General features: G+C 50.7%; 2 protein-coding genes across 2 annotated transcripts in view; one reads left to right on the top strand and one right to left on the bottom strand.

Moving 5' to 3' along the window:
* Positions 1–692: 692 nt before the first annotated feature.
* DUOXA1 (dual oxidase maturation factor 1) lies at positions 693–9,397 on the bottom strand. The gene is made up of 8 exons (XM_030318292.2): positions 9,201–9,397; positions 8,794–8,872; positions 3,619–3,795; positions 3,233–3,290; positions 2,758–2,892; positions 2,338–2,551; positions 1,877–2,094; positions 693–1,180 (listed from the first exon to the last, which is right to left on the bottom strand). The coding sequence occupies exons 3-8, from the start codon at positions 3,763–3,765 to the stop codon at positions 924–926; spliced, it is 1,029 nt and encodes a 342-aa protein (XP_030174152.1). The 5' UTR covers positions 3,766–3,795; positions 8,794–8,872; positions 9,201–9,397; the 3' UTR covers positions 693–923.
* Positions 9,398–9,744: 347 nt separating this feature from the next.
* Positions 9,745–18,004, top strand: part of DUOX1 (dual oxidase 1) — a 34,355-nt gene continuing 26,095 nt past the window's right edge. The window contains exons 1-11 of the mRNA XM_032593644.1: positions 9,745–9,806; positions 11,246–11,402; positions 11,668–11,776; positions 13,618–13,701; positions 13,879–14,043; positions 15,332–15,519; positions 15,697–15,898; positions 16,029–16,195; positions 16,588–16,648; positions 16,768–16,864; positions 17,725–17,815. Coding sequence (XP_032449535.1) covers positions 11,719–11,776; positions 13,618–13,701; positions 13,879–14,043; positions 15,332–15,519; positions 15,697–15,898; positions 16,029–16,195; positions 16,588–16,648; positions 16,768–16,864; positions 17,725–17,815 — 1,113 coding nt within the window. The 5' untranslated portion in view covers positions 9,745–9,806; positions 11,246–11,402; positions 11,668–11,718. The remainder of the gene's footprint in view (positions 9,807–11,245; positions 11,403–11,667; positions 11,777–13,617; positions 13,702–13,878; positions 14,044–15,331; positions 15,520–15,696; positions 15,899–16,028; positions 16,196–16,587; positions 16,649–16,767; positions 16,865–17,724; positions 17,816–18,004) is intronic.

The following is an 18,004-nucleotide window of genomic DNA, read 5'->3' as shown; positions in this document are numbered from 1 at the left end:
AGCAGCCAAGTCCATTCTCTCTGCCTTGCCACAAGGCTCTGGGAGAGAGGCGCCCTCTAGTGAGCCCAAAGGGGAACTCACCAGAACCAGTATCTTCCTGAACTGCCCCAGGTGGATGGTCGGTAGCAGTGACCAGGCAGGTCACTATCCCATTGGCCCAATGGGTTTCCCCTTCACTGGCCCAGGTGAGTGGACCTGGAGGGAATGGCATTTTTGAGGTAATTTACTAACTCCAGTTTATTCACTAAGAGGTGGTATCTGAGGGCTAACTAAAGTAGATGTCGGCAAGGCATAAAAATAAATCCTGGGATTATTTTTTAGGTCCTTGGCAAGACCTACAATCTTATTTGGCAGATTTGAGAAGTGAAGCTTAAAGATAATGTAGCACATGTGGTTGATATCCTGGGACAAGAAGTTTGGTTTCTTCTCTGGCCCAGGACTTTCATTGTACCAAGAGATCACACAAGTTGGGGAAGTAAAAGAAGAACAAAAGGGACCCAGAAAAAGGGAAACAAGAGGGATAAGAGGGACCATACAGGTATCACACTATAACCTCCCCAACACACACACACACACACACACACACACACACACACACTATGTAGATGAAGCTGAGTTTCAATAAATGGCACCTCAAAGAGGCAAGGCATCAAGGGAAGGCAGGGTTGCTGTGCATAAACAGGCAGCACTTGCTTGGTCTTACCATGGACACAGGGTTTATGGGTGGCTCCAATTTCTGTTTAGCATATTAGGGCTTTTTGTTTTGCTTTTTAAAAGGAAAAGCCTCTTTTTCCTTCTCCACCTATAGATTGGAGCTGGGGGGCTGAAACAACCCAACCTGCAGTCATTTCTGGTGGTTTATGAGGCTCCAATGAGATCTGGAACCAGACTGGAAGTCCGGGTGGCCACCAGGGAGAAGAGCCTTATAGGGTACAGTCAGGCTCTCTGGGATGCTCCTTCTTACAGCATGCCTCAGAGGAAGCCTCTGACAGGGGAATGTCCTGGGCCTCAGGACTCTCGGCTGTGGACCGGTAGCGAGGGCTCAGGAGTCCCCCTTCTTCAGGATTCCATTCCAGTGTAGGATCCTCTCCTGAACTCTGGGTGAAGAAAGCCTTCAGCCTTTGGGGATGCATCCTGTGGGCCACTGCCATGGCCAGGCCCAGCAGCACACAAAGCAGTCCTGGGGATGAGACAATAGGTGTCCTGCCTTGGTGATAGTAATACCCTCCCAAGGAACTCTTGCAAGAGCATCAGAACAACTCTCAGAGAATGCTGGCATCCCTGTTTCAGAGCAACTGGGATTCAGAGAAGTGACTAGCTTAGGGTCATATGGCTGGTGTGGCTCTATTTTTCTGAGCTTTGACTCTAAGTCCAGTGCTCTTTGAATTACATGTCAGAAGAAAGAGAGAGAGAACTCTGAAAATAGAGAACCCTGGGGGAAGGGCAGGGCACAGAGGAGAAGGCATGAGAAGGGGCATGAGAGAACAGGAGAGGAGAAAGACCTGTAAGACAATTTAAAGCCATGTGAAGCAGGAAAGAGAAGGGTTCTAGGAATGGGGGACATAGAGAAGAGTGTTTGGGGGAAGCGGGCATGGACAGAAGATTGGAAGATTTGGGAAAGAGTTGGGTGAAGGGAGAGTTAGGAGATGAGGAACATGACAGAGACAGAAGACACAGGGAGTAGGCACCTATGGGGGTGGGTAGTGGAACTGGGGAGAAAAAGCCCCGATGAGTGATGTAAGAGGGATGGGGTTTTAAAGGGAGGAAAGGCATCTTGGCCCCCAGAGGCAGACCCTCAACCCCCACCAATATTGTGGTCCCTGGCCCTCCCTCCCTGGCCCTAAGCCCTGTGTCTGTCTTCAGGGCTGGACTTCACCTGTGGTCAATGTGATCCAGAAGGCAGGCCCGTGGTGAGTATGCAGCGTAGCAGTGCCCAGGCGCAGGGGACAGGGTGGTGTGAGTGATGTGGCCGTGGAGAAGAAGAGCAGTCCCAACAGCTGGAAGATGCCTGTGGCTAGCAGCATGTGGCCACCGTAGACCAGCACGGGCATGGACAGCATCACATTGGCCAGCAGCCAGCAGAGGAATGCCACCCTGGAGAGCCAAGGACCTAGTGAAGGTTGGCCTAGACACTTCTATTTGGAAGGGCCCACATGGAGGCTCAGGCACCCAAGAATATCCCAGAGATGTGAGACACAGTTTTCTGCCTATAGGTTTCCCAACCAAGCACTGTGGGGCTGGTGCCAGCCTGTCCCACTAGGGATTTCCACATAAGTGGAGGAAAGATGGATAGAAACACCATCCCTGGGTCTAGGCTGGCCTCTATCCCATACTCACCAGAGTGTGGCTGAGGTGTAGTGTCCTGCCAGGCGGTACTGGCCATGCAGTCCACATGGGCTGTTCGGGGTGAACTTCTCAGCCAGGTAGAGCACAGGGTCCGGCAGCCCCTTCTCCAGTGCCTTTGCATATTCCTCAGCATAGTTTTCACCCAGGCGCCATGTGAATTCCTCATTGTAATTGATGGTCTCATTCAACTGCTGCACTGGAATCCCTGGGGGAATGGGGCAGGTGTGCTCAGGAGGAACTCAAGCCTGGGTAGGGGCTCATCACATTGGGCAGGTATACAGAAGCTGCTATTAATCTCTGGAAATTTCCCTTCCTACCATCCCTCCATCCCGTAGAACTTTAGACCACACCAGATTAGATTCCAAAGACACAGCAGAATCTTCTCCCTCACAGGTAAGAACCATCACTTACCTGTAAGTGTAATGTTGACTCCTCCCAGCCCAACCTGCAGCCCAACGTCAGCACTGATCCATTTGGAACTGAAGGCCTTGTATGATGTGTTGGTGCTGACCTGGCCCACGAACCACTCAGAACTGAAATTCACAGCTGGAGTTGGGGAGTTGGACATACAGGAACTCAGGAAAATCTGGGCATTACTGGGATAGAGTCAGAAGGAGAGCTCCAAGGGGTCTAGGTCTCTTTTGCGCATAATTGTATATCTATTAACTAGCTCAGGGTCTAGCTCATGGTTAGATTGTCAATAATATGTTTGCCCAAGATGAATAAAGGGGTCAGAATCCAAGACTTCCTTGATCACACTCTGCTTATGCTCCTCCCACCCCCCACCCCCTGGAATCAGAAGTTGCTGTAAGGAAACCAGGAGAGAGGAGGTTGGCTGTGGGGCAAACTAGATGGCACAGAGGCAGTTGCCCAGAATTATACTCACCTAGGATCACAGCCCCGATGAATAAGCTGGTCACCACCCGCAGCAGCCAGAACACCCTCTGAGTCACAGGGTGGGTGGGTTTAGGAAGGAACACCCTCCTTCCAAATCCACCCTTCCTCTTTCCAGACTTGGGTGTGTGGGGGTGGGGGTTCTAAAACTGAGGTCATTTGGTCAATTGAGATCAGAGTGTCTGCCACGTAATAGGTTCTCAATAAATTATGTGTTGAATCAATGAGTAGGGAGCTCCCTCCTGGGGGGTGGGTGACACTTTTTCAGGACTGGAGTCTCTTTCCTGAGTCTGGTTGTAGTCAGAGAGTCTGGCCCCCTCACCTTGAGGCCAAGGTCTCTCTGGGGCTGGGGTCTCCAGGGCTGGGTTTGTTTCTCACCATCTTGCCCCGAATGCCAGGCAGGATGATGATGAAGGTGACCAGTGCAGTCAGAAAGATGGCAATGATGACGGCCAAGGTGGTGTCCATTGGGAAGATTGGCTTGAGGCCAGTATAGAAGGGGAATGTGTGTCCAAAAGCAGCCATTTTGATGGGGCTGTGACAGGGAGGCTTATGCTGTAGGACAATAGATGTTTATGTCTATGAGCCAGGTACTATTCTTGGTGCTGAAGATACAGCTAAGAATAAACCAGACCAGTTCCCTCATCTCTGGAGCTCACCAGATTCTACTGCTACTGTCTTTCCATTGCTCCTCTGCCATCCATCTCCCTGTGTTTTGGCTGTGAGAGAATGAGGGTCTTGGCAATCCATCTCTGTTGCCCCATGCTCCTTTCCTAACCCGTAGGTCCCCTAAATCAGTGCCACAACCACCCTCGAGGCTTCTCTGCTTCCTCTGGGACTGTCTTAAGAAATATAATTCTCTTTTATCTCTCTCAGGCCTCCAGCCTAATCAGACAGATCACAGGACATAAAAAGAACTATATTTACTACATAGCTATCAAGCGAAGGCATAAGGGTGAAAGTTGGTACAGATTACAAAAAGATTGGCTTTCCTTCTCAGTCTCCAAAGGAACAAAGGCCAGACAGCTTTGCTAAATATATAATCCAACTATATCATCAGAGGGCTAATTCCCGGTCCTGGCACTGCCCACACTGGTCTGTCTAGCTTTCTCAAGCACCCTGACTCCTCCTCTGGAAACTCTAAAATAATTGAAATCAACTTAGCTCACCTTATTTTACAATCAGTGATCCCACCTCTGCTCATTTCCCTGTGTGCGATCTGTACTGGGGCCTTGGTTTTCCCAGGAGGCTCCATTATTTATAGTCTGGCTAGGTAGTGTCTTATTAAGTGATATAGTGAAAGAATAAGTTTGAAGTTCAGCAGCTCTGTGTTTGAATTCTGTATCTTCCTCTTGCAAGTTACTTGACCCCTACAGATACCTGGTTTTATTAAAAGTAAGGATGACAGTGTTTACCTCACAGGGTCATTGAGAGTGTGAGACAAGATTGCATGTGTAAAGTGCTAAGAATAATACCTGAAACAGAGTGACATGAATAGATAGAAGCTACAAGATTGGGAAAGAGAGGACATCTGACTACTCCATTTATCTCCTTATCCAATCCTTGTTGGAGAGAACTCTGGGCTGGAACCAGTTCTTCACTTATTTTAAAACATTAGGCAGGCAAATGACAACCTCGTTGGTCCTTGGTTTCCTCATCTGCAATTAGATATGATGATCTCCATGTCCCCTCTAGTTCTAAATTCTGTGATTCTTCTATAATACCCTGTGGCTCCCAGCCTTTCACTCTCTTTCTAGGCTGGCCACCTCCTATGCTATCTCTGTGGGGGGTAGCATAGTGTCAGGCAAAAAGACAGAGAGACAGTTTTAATCCTGTCTTTTGGACAAGACACATAAGCTCTGAGCCTCGGTTTTCCCATGAAGTTTTGCTTTTTTTTTAACTCTTCAATTCTTCCATTGCAGGGGAATGGGTATCTCCTTTTCTCCTGGGCTCTCACTCCAATCCTTGCCTGCCTTCACAACCACCTTTCCCTAGTCATTCCCCATTCTCTACACAACTTGTCAGCTTCTCTTTCTCTGCTGGCTCCTTCTCTCAAAGATATGCTTAAATTTCTCCCATCTTAAGAACACAAAGAGAAGGGACCCTCTCCCTTGAACTTCTCAGTCCCCTCCAGCTACTGTCTTATCTCACTCTCCCCCTTTCATAGCCAGGCTTTTGGGAAGAATAGTCTATGCTGGTGTCTCCACTGCTTTATTTCCTCAACCCATTGCAATCTGGCTTCTCTCCATTCCCATCTTCTCCATTAGGTTATCACATGCTAAATCCAAAGGGAAGTTTTCACCTCTCATCTTTCTTAACCTCTCTGTGGTATTTGGCATTGTGGACTGTTTCCCCTTTCTTCAAACGTGTCCTCCTTGAATCTCCATGACAGCATGTTCTCCTGGGTCTCCTGCCTTTGGCCATGACTTTTGTGGCTCCTTTGCTAGTCCTTCCTCTCTCGGAAATGTTTCTGCTTCCCAGGATTCTGCCTTGGCTCTTTTCTTCTAGTACTCTTCATGATTCCGTAGGCAAACTCATCTATTCCCATGGCCGATGCTTCTCAAATCTATGTCTCCAGACAGACCTCTTACCTGGGCCAATTGTCCCATTGACATTTTCACTTGGCTTCCCCATGGATGCCTCAGATTTAACAGGTCCCAAACTGAATTCACTGTCTCTGCTCTGCTTTTTATTCTGTTTTCTTTGTCTCTTTGGTGACATCACCACTGTTATCAATAAAATAAGCCGGAAAGATGGACCATCTTATCTCCTAAACATTTCTTGAAACCATCCATGAATTTCCTTCCCTACTGCCCTAGTTCAGTCTCATTCTATCTTGCCTGGTGCCAGAACATTATTTTCTAACAAGGAAATATAAACATTTTATTTCTTTGCTCTAGGTAAAACCTAATCTCACAATCACATACAAAGTCCTTTATGATTGGATCTCATCTACCATTGCACCTCCATCTTTGGCCCAGCCTAACCTCTAGCAATACTGAATTATTGGCCTCTCCCTGAATCTGACATACTCTTTTAACTCTTCATGCCTTTGTATATGCTATTTCCTCTGCCTGGAATGCTCTTACTCCTTAGCAAACTCCTTTTCACCCTTCAAGTCTCAGCTCATGTTACCTTCTCTGTGAAATTTTCTTTGACACCATTGGGCCAGTGTAGATGTTCCTACCTCTAATGTTCTGATTGCATTTTGAATATATCTCCACGATCACAATAATCACATTGGATTGTAATTGTTTGAACATCAGTCTCCCTATTAGCTTCTAATCTCCATCTTTGCATCCCCTGCATGTAGCATATACTAATCAGCTTGTGGGTTGAATGAATGAATATATATGAATGAGTGACTTCCTCTCTGTAGGTGGCATCCTCTATTTCACACACAAGAGGGAGCTATGCTCCCTCTGTGTCCTATAGAGTATTCTATTCTCATTCAATGTTAATTGAGTGTCACCAATATAGGCCTAAGGATTGGGCAGGAAGGGATTTGACCAACCCTGTCAATCTGTAGTGCTTTCACAAAATTTTCAGGAAGCCTCTTCTAGTAGTTGGAGTCCAAAGCATGAATGTTCACGTTTAATTGAATCTGAAACATATGTTTCAACTCTAGCTAAAGCTAAGTAACTATGAATTGTGAATATGTGATAGTGATATTTATTTTACTTATTGGTCTAAGAATTTATTCTTTATGACACCTAGACTAAAGCCATTACAATTGTGATGGAAGGCTTTATGTTTTTAAAGAGGCTGTAAAATGTAGAATATCTTGGTTAGTAAGGTGGGAAGATAAAGCAAGTTTGCTAATACTATGAACACATGTTATATGCTGAAATTTCAAAAACAAATAGCTGCAATATAAGCAAATAATAATAGTGTAATGTACTTTGGTTAGCGTTACATATCAGCATTATTCCTGCATATATTTTAGTGGGAGGTTATAAAATACTTTACAAGAATGGCTCACCTCCATTAATGTGGTGCTTCAAAGAAACACTAAGAAAAGTCTCTCTGTATCTTAAGTACAGAAGGACAATGTTAACTTATTTCCAATTCACCAAAATATTTATTAAAGATGACTAAAGCAAAAAGACAGTGAATAAAATTATTTTTGTTTAATTTAAGGAATTAGGTTTTCCTTAATCTCCATTGCCTAATCTAAAGCTAATTTTGGATGACCCTGATCCCAAATTGGTTTTAATAATTAAGCTAACAAGCCTCCTGCATGAAGTGGTGGGACTAAATGAAAAGTCCCTATACCCAGCAATCCTGCTTTTCCTACAAAGCTTATAATTTTCCTCTGGAACATCTTCCTCCTTGGCAAGCCAAGGAGGGTCTGACAGTAGAATTTCTTCCAATCTGAGAAAAATCTCTTTTCAGTCTTCACTCCCTTTCCCCTAGCTCACCACCGTGACTCGTATATATACACAATGTACCTTAATACAAATAAGTGCAAGATACAGTCAGACATACACCTACAATTTCATGTAAACAGAAATACAGACACAAGAAGAAAGTACTGCTTAGTAACATAGAGAACTAGGTACACAAACCCTCAATCAGAGGCCCCTGTGACAAAGCAGGTGCTTTCTCAATGGGGTGGGCCAATCCCCACACTCTGGGGTCCTCCTTTCTCACCCAGCCTAGAGAAGTAAGGGACACTTTTTCCCCCTTTCTGAACTCCCTTAAATTACTGAAGCATTTCTAATGCTCAGTTGTATTTCAGACGTTACCCAATCTTTACCAATCCCAGGTTGAAGTGGGGTTCCTGTGTGTGTTAAAAGGGATGGATAAGAAACAAAGTTACAAATCTTTAAGAAAATCCAGCCTGATACAGCTGGTCTTCAGCATTCCAAGTTCTTACGTACTTCCTTAGTACTCTGTGGCCTCTCTTACAGTCTCCCTCTCCCCACATCCCACATCTTCTGGAACTCAGAGATACTATAATTCTCCAGGAAGGAATGGGTGACATGGCTGGAGTTGCCAAGAGCGCTGACTGGTGATACACAGCTACTAGAATGTGATTATTTTGTTTCTTTGGTTGGGGTTGATCCCATTAAAGTTGACAGCTCTGGCTGGTGAGAACTGTCAGAAACTCCTGTCCCAGCCTCTTCTCTTCAGGAAGGTGTGTGGGCATGTGTATGTTGTTGCACTAAGGAAAGAATTAAGTGGAGAAACAGAAGATCTGAGAAGTGGGTTGAGGGCTGAAGTAAGTAAGGAGCCCAGGGACGCTGAATCATGCAAATAAACTATCTAGGCTCCAGGCAGGCCGAGATAAGGATTCCATGTCTGTAAACCTTGTGGCATATATGGTCTTCCGAGGTTTTTCTTTTCTCCTCTTAACTTCTTACCAAACTTTCTCTTTGAGTAACTCCCACTTGATCTGAACTTGCGGGGGGAGGGGGGCACTGGAAGTGCGCCCCTAGGGGCCTGGATGGGGGCAGCACTCCAAGGCCCCCTTCAAAACCCATCCCGACCACAGCGACCCCAGCAGCCTCATCATCCCCGCCATTCACACCCGGACCACTGTCTTCCTACCTTCGCCCCTTCCACACAGTGCGTGCGTGGCAGCCCGCGCCGCTCGCTTCCTCCCTGTGGAACCTCACAAGCAGCGCTCCTGGGGGCGGGAACGAGGTCCAGACGTTCTATCACCGAATGTGCTCCCTTTCTCTTGGCGGGGCTCGCTTCCAACCTTCCTCTTCTCCTAATTCACTTAAGGACCAGGCTATGACCGGACAAACCGGGTTTGGGGTGCTTCCCCGCCCGCCACTCCAAGTCGCTCTCAACCTTCTCAGACCGCACCCGAGGATCAGAGGCGCTGCCCCCCGCCCTCGGTCTGGGACAGAGGAGGGACCGTGCACAAGAGCCGTCCCTTGCGCAGCCACCCCTCCGGCCTTCCTCCTCCTGCCCCTTGCCCAGAACTCCCGGGCAGCTCCGGCACAAACCTAGAGATGCAGTCTGGAGACCGGTGGGGCGCGGGCGAGGCTGGAGGGCTTGAGACCCCGAGAGCTCACGAGGAACCCCAGGGGATGGTTGCCACAGACACTCTCAGGGTCTTAGGACGAATGCCTTGCTCGGACGCCTGGCCTGCTCTGCGGGCGTTCACCGATCTTCTTGGTCTTGGAGCCCAGATCCGACGATATGGAGAGTTTCGGGGAGCGCCTTCCCTGCCCCCCCCCCCAAGGTCTTCTCCCCACCCCCCAGCCCCAGCAGACTTGCCCCTTTCTCTGTCCCCGTAGCCTCACTAGCCGAGCCCTCGCCACGGAAGGGACAGCTCCCCCACCTGAGCCCCGCGAGCCCGCGCCGTCTCACCTGGCGCGCTTCGGGCCTCTTGGAGCACCTCTTCGGGTCGCGGGCGCTCCGGCTGGCCTCCCGCCCCACTTCGCCCCGCCCCGCCTTAGAACTGGGCCGCGCCTGCCCCTCTTCACCCCCGGCCCCGCCCGCCCTCCCCGCGCAGAGCTGCGGAGGGAGCCGGCCGGGAGCGGGCGTCGCGGGCCTCGCGGCGAGCCAGGAGCTACCCACTTTGGGGTCGAGGGACGCCGCGGCCACAGGTCAGACCGAGGAGGGTTTCTCAGGCCCGCGGGCCCAGGCGCTCGGGAGGGAGGGAGAGCCACCGGCGTGGCTGCAGCGGAGTGTGCCCCAGCTCCGCTACGCTTTTGGAGGGAAGGGGAATTCTAGCCCTGGCCCCCCTGCGCCTCCGTTATTAGCCTGAGGCTGAAAGGGAACCCGTTCAGGCCTATCCTCACACACACCCCAAGTTTTTGATTCTTAGAGAACCTTGAATGTTGGGTGGCCTAATTTGCTTGGGCCTAGGGGATCTCTCTGGAACTCTCCCCGGCACCAGCACATTACGCCAGGGAGGGAGCTTTGGGCTTTTAGAGTCCAGGCTTCCCCTTCAGCCCTCCCTTGGGACCAGATTGGAATCCCTATGGCCTTGGCTCTTATTTCCCCCACCCCAGGGTCCCCATTCTAGGACTTCAGACTGGAAAAGTAGCCATGTGGGTTAAGAACAGGTAGGCCTGTGTTCTCTCCCTGGTTCTGCCACTGCCTGGGGCTTCACTGCTCTGTCATAAGGGTATGCCTTCCACTCAAGGTTGTTAGGAAGTTACTGAACCAATATTGCTATATAAATCACAGGCTACCCACCCACAAGGAGTGATTGTTAAACATGCCCACATTCCTCTTCAGGTTATCCCCACAGCCTGGCCTGAAAGCTCACTGCATGCTTTTATGGGTTGAGTGGTACATTGGTGTCTGGGGCCCGGATCCTAAACACAAGACAAAGTGGTAGGGGGGAAGGGGCAGGGCATCCTAGATCGGGGAAGGACCACTGTGGCCACTCCAACATCCTTATGGCTTCAACCATTCAGGGCCCTGCTCTTCACAAACTCTCAAAGACCACCATCTGGGCAGTCTCAGATGGAGTGGGTGGAATGCTGAGCTTTTGAGTTATGACAGGGCCTAGGGTTTTTCATTTGTTTCATGGGAGTTGGCAAGTTGGGATGAGATCACCCTCCAGGGCTCCTCCTATTTGACTAGACAACATGTTCAGGAGTCCTGAGAGTTTAGTCTGAGATAAGGCTTTCTCTGAACTCCCACTTTCTTCCATTAGATAGTTCCCCAGCCCCACCCCACCCCCAGTGTCTATATGCTGCCTTAGAAGGTCTTCATTCGCCTTAGGCACTCCCTGTGCCACTCAGGAGTCCCAGTCTGAATCCCCTGCTGCCCCATTTCCCTGTTGTCCCTGGGTGATTGAGTTGTTAGCCTGGAGAGAGGGAGAGAGAGAGGAAAGCTGGCACCAAACACAGGAGCACCTGGTGCTGCATTCTTTGAGTCTGCCTAGAAGAGCCAAGCTCCAGCCCACCCTCTCTCTATATCACATTTACATAACACCTGTCACTTTTCTTGCTTTGAATTCAACCTCAATCTCATGTCTGATTCTGGCAACCATGCTAGGAGGTAGACAGTTCAGGCATGTTTATTCCCATAGCTGGAAGAGGAAATCAAGGTCCAGACCAGAGAAGTGACCTGCCTAAAACCACACTGTAGCAGCAGCTCAGTGTCCTGGCCCTCAAGCCAGGCTCTGTCCAAGGAACACACACACTGGGAAGCTGGGCCAAAACAAGGTTTTCAGTTAATCTTAGAAGGTAAGTCCAAGGAGGCAGAGATTTCTGTCTGCTTTGTTCATCACTTAATTTCCAGTTCCTAGATCTAAACGCCTAAAAAATAGTGGATGCGTGCCAAGTGTTTGTTGAATGAATGAAAGACTCTTGGGGGTGAGTGAGTCTCTTGCTCTTTGTTCCCCACTGTGGTGTTGGCCCAGCTCACACTTAGATTCACAGAGGCCTGCAGAGGCCCTGGCCTGACTCTCCTGAGTTTCTGGGACCCATTCTCCCTGTTCTCTTTTCCTAGGGTCTCCATTTTAGGGTGTCCTAACACCTAAGCGCTATTATCACTTTCATCATGGGCTTCTGCCTGGCTCTGGCATGGACACTCCTGATTGGGTCATGGACATCCATGGGTGAGTATAGATTGGAGGAGAAGTGTAGCTAGGAACAGAGGAACCCTGCTGTGTCAGCATTTCCTATTTCATTCCTTACAGTCTGGAGGCCCTTTCTCTCTCCTCTCTCTTCTCTCTTTCTTCATAAAGTAAGGACCCCTGATCCCAAATGGGAAAAGACTGATTAGGCACATAAGACAATAAAGGATTTTGTGGTCAGATTGGACCCAAAGCTGAAGGAAAGTCACCAGTGTTTTAAAACAATATGAAAACAACAACAAACAACTATTGCCTCTGTATGGTCCATTAGATTTCATCTTGTTACCATCAGTTTGCTAGACTCTGAGGCCATTTTGTGAAGTCTGGGTCTCTGAGAAGGGAAGCGGGCTTAAGGTGCTACAAGTTAAGTTAAAAAGAGCAAGCCCCTTATCAGCCCTATCAGGTGTGGCAGGATAAGAAAAGGGACAAGAAAAGGAAGCACAGAAAATCTGTGGAATGATCTACTCTGACTGGAGGTGGTAGACCCCTGCAGCTTCTCCCATGAAGGAGCTGCCCACATTCCCATTCCTTCCTGGCCTCTCTTTGCCTTGACCTTGGATTTTCCTTTTCTACCCAGCTATTGCCACTTATTCCCGGGAGGCATTCTCCTTTACACCCTTCCCCCAAGACCCTCTTCTTGTTCTGCTACCAGTTCATCTTATTTTAGAGATTATGTGTATGTGGCTCCCCTAGTTCCTGCCCCAAGTCCTGGATCCTTACTTGGATTCTTTGCTCAAACATCAGGGTCTGAGTCATTTTGCCTCTCTGACCTCCTGGTGACTGAGTGTGCATGCGTGGGCATGCACATGCACACAGGAGTGTGAGGCATAGCTCTGAGATATTATCCTTGGTGTGAGTGGAAGGACAGTCAGAGGAATGGGTCCCTTGATGGCTGATGAGGGTCCTTTTCTTCTGTTTCTCTTTCTCTGTTCTGTTCTCTGAAGTGAGCAGAGAGGGAACCTTAGCCCTGTAGCCTCCTAGTTTGGGGAAAGGAATCTGGTTATCTGATCCACTGACCAGAAGGACCTCTAGGTCCACCTGTAATTCTAGACCCTTCCCTCTGTCCCCACTGTTTGAACTCTTCCCTCAACAACTGAGTGCTCCGTCCCAGATTCTAGTTTTTGGAAAGTACAATAGGGTCAATAAGAGGAATTATATGAGGAACATGTTGCCTCAGAAGAGGCAAGGTTATCCCATGACCAGGCAGTTCCTGATCCCACCCCAGAAACTGGGAAAGAGACCAGAGTAGCAACAGGTCCCAGAGCCACAGCCCCAGGGCCCGCACCCTTGCCCTGAGCTCTGCTCAGCAGGAGAGGGCCAAGCCCCTCTCTACATTGCCCCTACCCAGGGCTTGGTCATAGAATGACTTCTCCTTCCCTGGATGGAAGAGTGGTTGGCTTTTAGGGTGTGGCTGGCTCTTGCTCCATATGATATCTTAGGGCTGGGAATGGCTTCTGTCCTGCAGTGTCCCTCTGGGAGCTGAGGTGTGAGAGCAGTAGAAGGCTCCTGCATCCCCTTCCACATTGCCACTGTTCTCCAGCTTCATCTTGCTCTCTGGGGTTGTCAAAACACGCTGCCCCCCACTATACTGCCTTAGGTGCTCCCTGCCATGTTTCCCCCACGGGGCAGCTTAAAGACTGAACTTGAGTTTGGATAGCACTCTGTCCTGGGTTCTTTCCTCTGCACCCTACTTTCTACACTGTGCTGGGGGTCCAACTTCTGCTGCTCCCCTTGCCAGCCTCCCAAGACCCATGTCCTGCATGCCTGCCTGTCCTCCCATGCACAGACTTACCCAGCTGCCCCTTCCCTCTGTTCTCACACAGGAGCACAGAACCCCATTTCCTGGGAGGTACAGCGATTTGATGGGTGGTACAACAACCTCATGGAGCACAGATGGGGCAGCAAAGGTAGGTGAGGGCCAAGTGGAGACAGCCCTACGGTCAGGGTGGTACTAAGGGGCAAGGGATGACAGGTACCAGCAAAGGCTCATGGGTTCCCTGTGGTATGGAGGGAATCCTGGGAGAGAGGAGGTAAGTAAGCCCCACTGAGGATTTACCCTTGTCTCTCTACCTCTCCTACTGCAGGCTCTCGGCTGCAGCGCCTAGTCCCAGCCAGCTATGCAGATGGTGTGTACCAGCCCTTGAGAGAACCCCACCTGCCCAACCCCAGAGACCTTAGCAACACTGCCATGAGGGGCCCTGCAGGGCAGGCCTCCCTGCGAAACCGAACAGTGCTGGGAGTATTCTTTGGTGAGGGCCTCAACCTCTGGGGGAGGGAGGCCAGTAGGGTCAGCTGGACATGTCTATGTCTGAGCGGGGAGTCAGGGAGTGAGAGAGAGAAGTGATGGAGGGTCTCAGAGATGGGGGTGAGAGATGGAGGGGGGAGGTGACGTTATGTGAAACTGAATTCGGCTTTTGGTGGGTTTTGAGCCAAAAGACACAACCAAGCCAAGAATAGGAAAGGGAAGAGTTTTACTTGGAAAAAGTAAAGGAGAACGTAGGGGTTATTTCCCAAAGCAATGTCTTCCCAAACAACAAAACTGGGAAGTTTTAAGCTAAGGGTACATGCAGATTCACAAAGGCACTTGTACAGTGGGGAATTCAGCCTAGAATTTAGGCAAAAGTCATCTCAGGGAGACAGAATTCAGGTCTTAATTGATGAAAAACAAAAGGGCCGCAAAGGTTGACATCACTTCTCTGCCTTTAATTGTTCTGGTATCTGAGTGCTCCAAGGGGTTTAAATCCTGCAAAGATAAGTCAAGAATATGCTTTGGGCAAGTAGTCGTAAATCACAAGATGTCTAGGGCCTAAAATGATTTTTCTTAAGTGGAGAAAGCTATGTCTTGTATTTCTTTTTCTGGGGAAGAAAAACTAGAGGGAGAAAGTCTGGTTGGTGGAGGTATAAATTTGCCCCACGTTGAGCTGTTGTTGGGAGTACAGATGGAGGCAGGAGCACAAAAATAATCTGGTAGGGACTCTTGGTGGGACCCTGTTCTCACTCTTTGCCCCTGTGGCTCCTAGGACAGTGTCAGGGCAGTCTCAGTCTTTTGCCTTTGGCAAAAGGTCTGGGGAGGGGGGGTGGATGTCAAAATGGGGCGCTAGAATGGGTGGTCTGACCCGTGTCTGTGGGTTGTTGGTCCCCAGCAGGAATGCCTGGCTCCTGCTAGCCCTCCAGGGGGTGGGAAGGGGGGGCTACATTTGATTCCCGGTATCTAGCCTCACAGTGAGACTGGCAGGCCCTCTGGGCAGGCTGCTCCCAGCTGCATGTTGCAGCAGGTGTTCCCAGCCCAATTGCCTAGGCACACTCACCGGGCACCTCCCAGTTACCAAGGAGAAGACCAAACTGGCAATGAAAACAGTCTGGACCAAGGTGTAACAAAGGATTGGGAAGGGTGGAGGAGGTCAAGACTTGGACTTGCCCCCAAAATCTAAGGAGTCTTTTGATGCTTCAAGGGGAGTAGGGGAGGGCTGGATACCTGATACAGAAAGGAGAGTGCCAGGCCCTCAGCTGGCCCTAGCACGCCCCCATTGCGGACAGGCTACCACGTGCTGTCCGACCTCGTGAGCGTGGAGACACCTGGCTGCCCAGCCGAGTTCCTCAACATCCACATCCCGCCCGGGGACGCGGTGTTCGACCCGGACCAGCGCGGGGACGTGGTCCTACCCTTCCAGAGGAGCCGCTGGGACCCCGAGACCGGACAGAGCCCCAGTAACCCCCGGGACCTGGTGAGACGCGGCAGGCGGGGTCGCGGGGGCGGGGCCTGGCAGGGCCGGGCCGGGAGAGGCTCCGTCCCCCCGCTCCCCCTCCGCCACCGATTCTGGGCTGGCCCTGGCGCCCCCTTACCCGTCTCAGCTACTCCACCCGCGGCTCACCCTGGGCTCACCCTCCCGGTACCCCCGCAGACCAACGAGGTGACGGGCTGGCTGGACGGCAGCGCCATCTATGGCTCCTCGCACTCCTGGAGCGACGCGCTGCGGAGCTTCTCCGGGGGGCAGCTGGCGTCGGGGCCCGACCCCGCCTTCCCCCGCAACGCGCAAAGCCCCCTGCTCATGTGGACGCCGCCCGACCCCGCCACGGGACAGCGCGGGCCCCGGGGGCTGTATGGTGAGGCCGCGGGGTGGGCTGCGGCGGCCGGGGCGCGCGGCGGGGCGGGCTGGGGGGCGCCGAGGTTGCGCTCCCCGTGGTCACACCGCCGCGCGTCTCTTCCCCTGCGGCCCCACGGCGTCGCGTGCAGCCTTCGGGGCGGAGCGAGGGAACCGCGACCCCTTCCTGCAGGCGCTGGGCCTGCTGTGGTTCCGCTACCACAACGTGTGGGCGCAGCGGCTGGCCCGCGAGCACCCGCGGTGGGGGGACGAGGAGCTGTTTCAGCACGCGCGCAAGAGGGTCATCGCCACCTACCAGGTCAGTCCGCACCCCCTCCCCGCCCCGCCCCTGCCTGCTGCGCAGAGCCCTCCATCCTCCGACGGGCAGCCCCCGGAAACGCCCTTTTCCAGGAGGACGCTGCTCCCCAGAACTGGGGCTAGCGTCTCGTCTCGGAGTGGACGTGGAGACGATGAGGAGGCAAAGCGCTGTGGTCCTCGAGCCTTTGCTGTGGTTCCTATGTAGCCGCCCTCCTCTGCCATCCCAGGTTCCTTGTGGGGGCCGGGCCTCTGCACCTGTCCTGTTTGAGTTGCCTCCCTCGTGACTGCCCCTGCCTGACCCTCATCTCCCACCGAAGCCTTCCTTGGGCTCGGATCCCTCCCAGGGCGGCTGCTCCAGCGCTTGCCTCCCTTTTGCCTTCTCTTGTCCCTCAGAACATCGCTCTGTATGAGTGGCTGCCCAGCTTCCTGCAGAAAACACCCCCGAAGTATGCAGGTGAACGGATGGGGAGGAAGAATGGGAGAGCCGGCAGGAGTTTTTTCGAGGGGGACAGGAGCCATGGGGAGGGAGGCTGGGTGGTTTAAGGGTTAAATTTTAGTATCCTCTTTCCCCAGGATACAGCCCTTTCCTGGACCCCAACATCTCCCCAGAGTTCCTGGCGGCCTCTGAGCAGTTCTTCTCCACCATGGTGCCTCCTGGCGTCTACATGAGGTGAGGGCCCAGCATAAATGTCTGTGTGTTGGAAGGGGTGGTGGTGTCATTTCAGAAAAATCTGCCCTCAGGAGCCCTCAGGACAGGATTATCAGTCTGAAGTGTGCTCATTTCCCCAAGGGAACAGTGAATTTGGAGAGGGAAGATGAACAATCGTTTAAAAACACGTCATTGTGGTTTTTAAGCACTTTATCCGTTTTCCTACAGCTGGTGTGTATATTAACCTCCCCAATTAAACACGGGCTAATTGAGGTTCTGAGGGTGAGTCACAAAGTCTGCTGGTCTAAACCTTAGGTCTGACACCACACTGGGGGCATTTTTAGCTATAAGCACAGGACCTGGGTCTTGCAAGCCTTTTGAGGGAATTATAAAAAAATTTGTGAGAGCTGAAGAAAAACTTTGATTCCAAAATAATAAAAAGGAAACTTTAAACTAAATATATATATATATTTAGTTTAATGTATATGGAACAAAGCATGGCAGTTTATTTTTTACAGTTGAATTATAATTTAAATAATTCATAGGTTACATTTTCCTACTCTGGAACAATTTTTGGACATGTGTGACAATAGCCATGTTTACATATTACATGATAATATGTAAACTCTTTCTTTGGGAATTGGGAGAGAAAGGTACTCTAAATAGAGCCCCATGCTGTTTAGTAATATATATATAGACAGAGAGGGTTGGAGAAAGGAAGAGATGGGGGAAAGGGGAGGCATGAACATGCTTTGGGTACATTTCTGGGGGTTTACAATGACCTGGGCCCCTGGCTGTATATAGCCTTGGAGACCAGAGCTGATGCCTGACTTTAGGACCCCATAGCCTCAGTCATCACTCCCCTGCTCCTTGCATTTCAGAAATGCCAGTTGTCATTTCCAAGAGGTCATCAATAGGAACTCAAGCATCTCCAGAGCTCTCCGGGTCTGCAACAGCTACTGGAGCCGAGAGGTCAGGACTGGGGGCACATATGTGGGTGGGTGTATGTGTGTAGTGTGTATAGTGTGTGTGTGTGGGGGGGGTGTATTTGTGTCTGAGGGTGTGTGGTGAAAGTGGGCAGTAGAGCCACAGCAGTCAGCTGTACATGGTCAAAAGTCAGTCCTCCACCCCCACCTCAGGGCTGTGTGAGGGACAGTGAGG

This window comes from Lynx canadensis, chromosome B3 (genome assembly GCF_007474595.2).
Source record: "Lynx canadensis isolate LIC74 chromosome B3, mLynCan4.pri.v2, whole genome shotgun sequence".
In the NCBI taxonomy this organism is placed as follows: domain Eukaryota; kingdom Metazoa; phylum Chordata; class Mammalia; order Carnivora; family Felidae; genus Lynx; species Lynx canadensis.
Note: the sequence above shows the minus strand (reverse complement) of the source record. Positions and strands in the feature narration are given on the sequence as shown.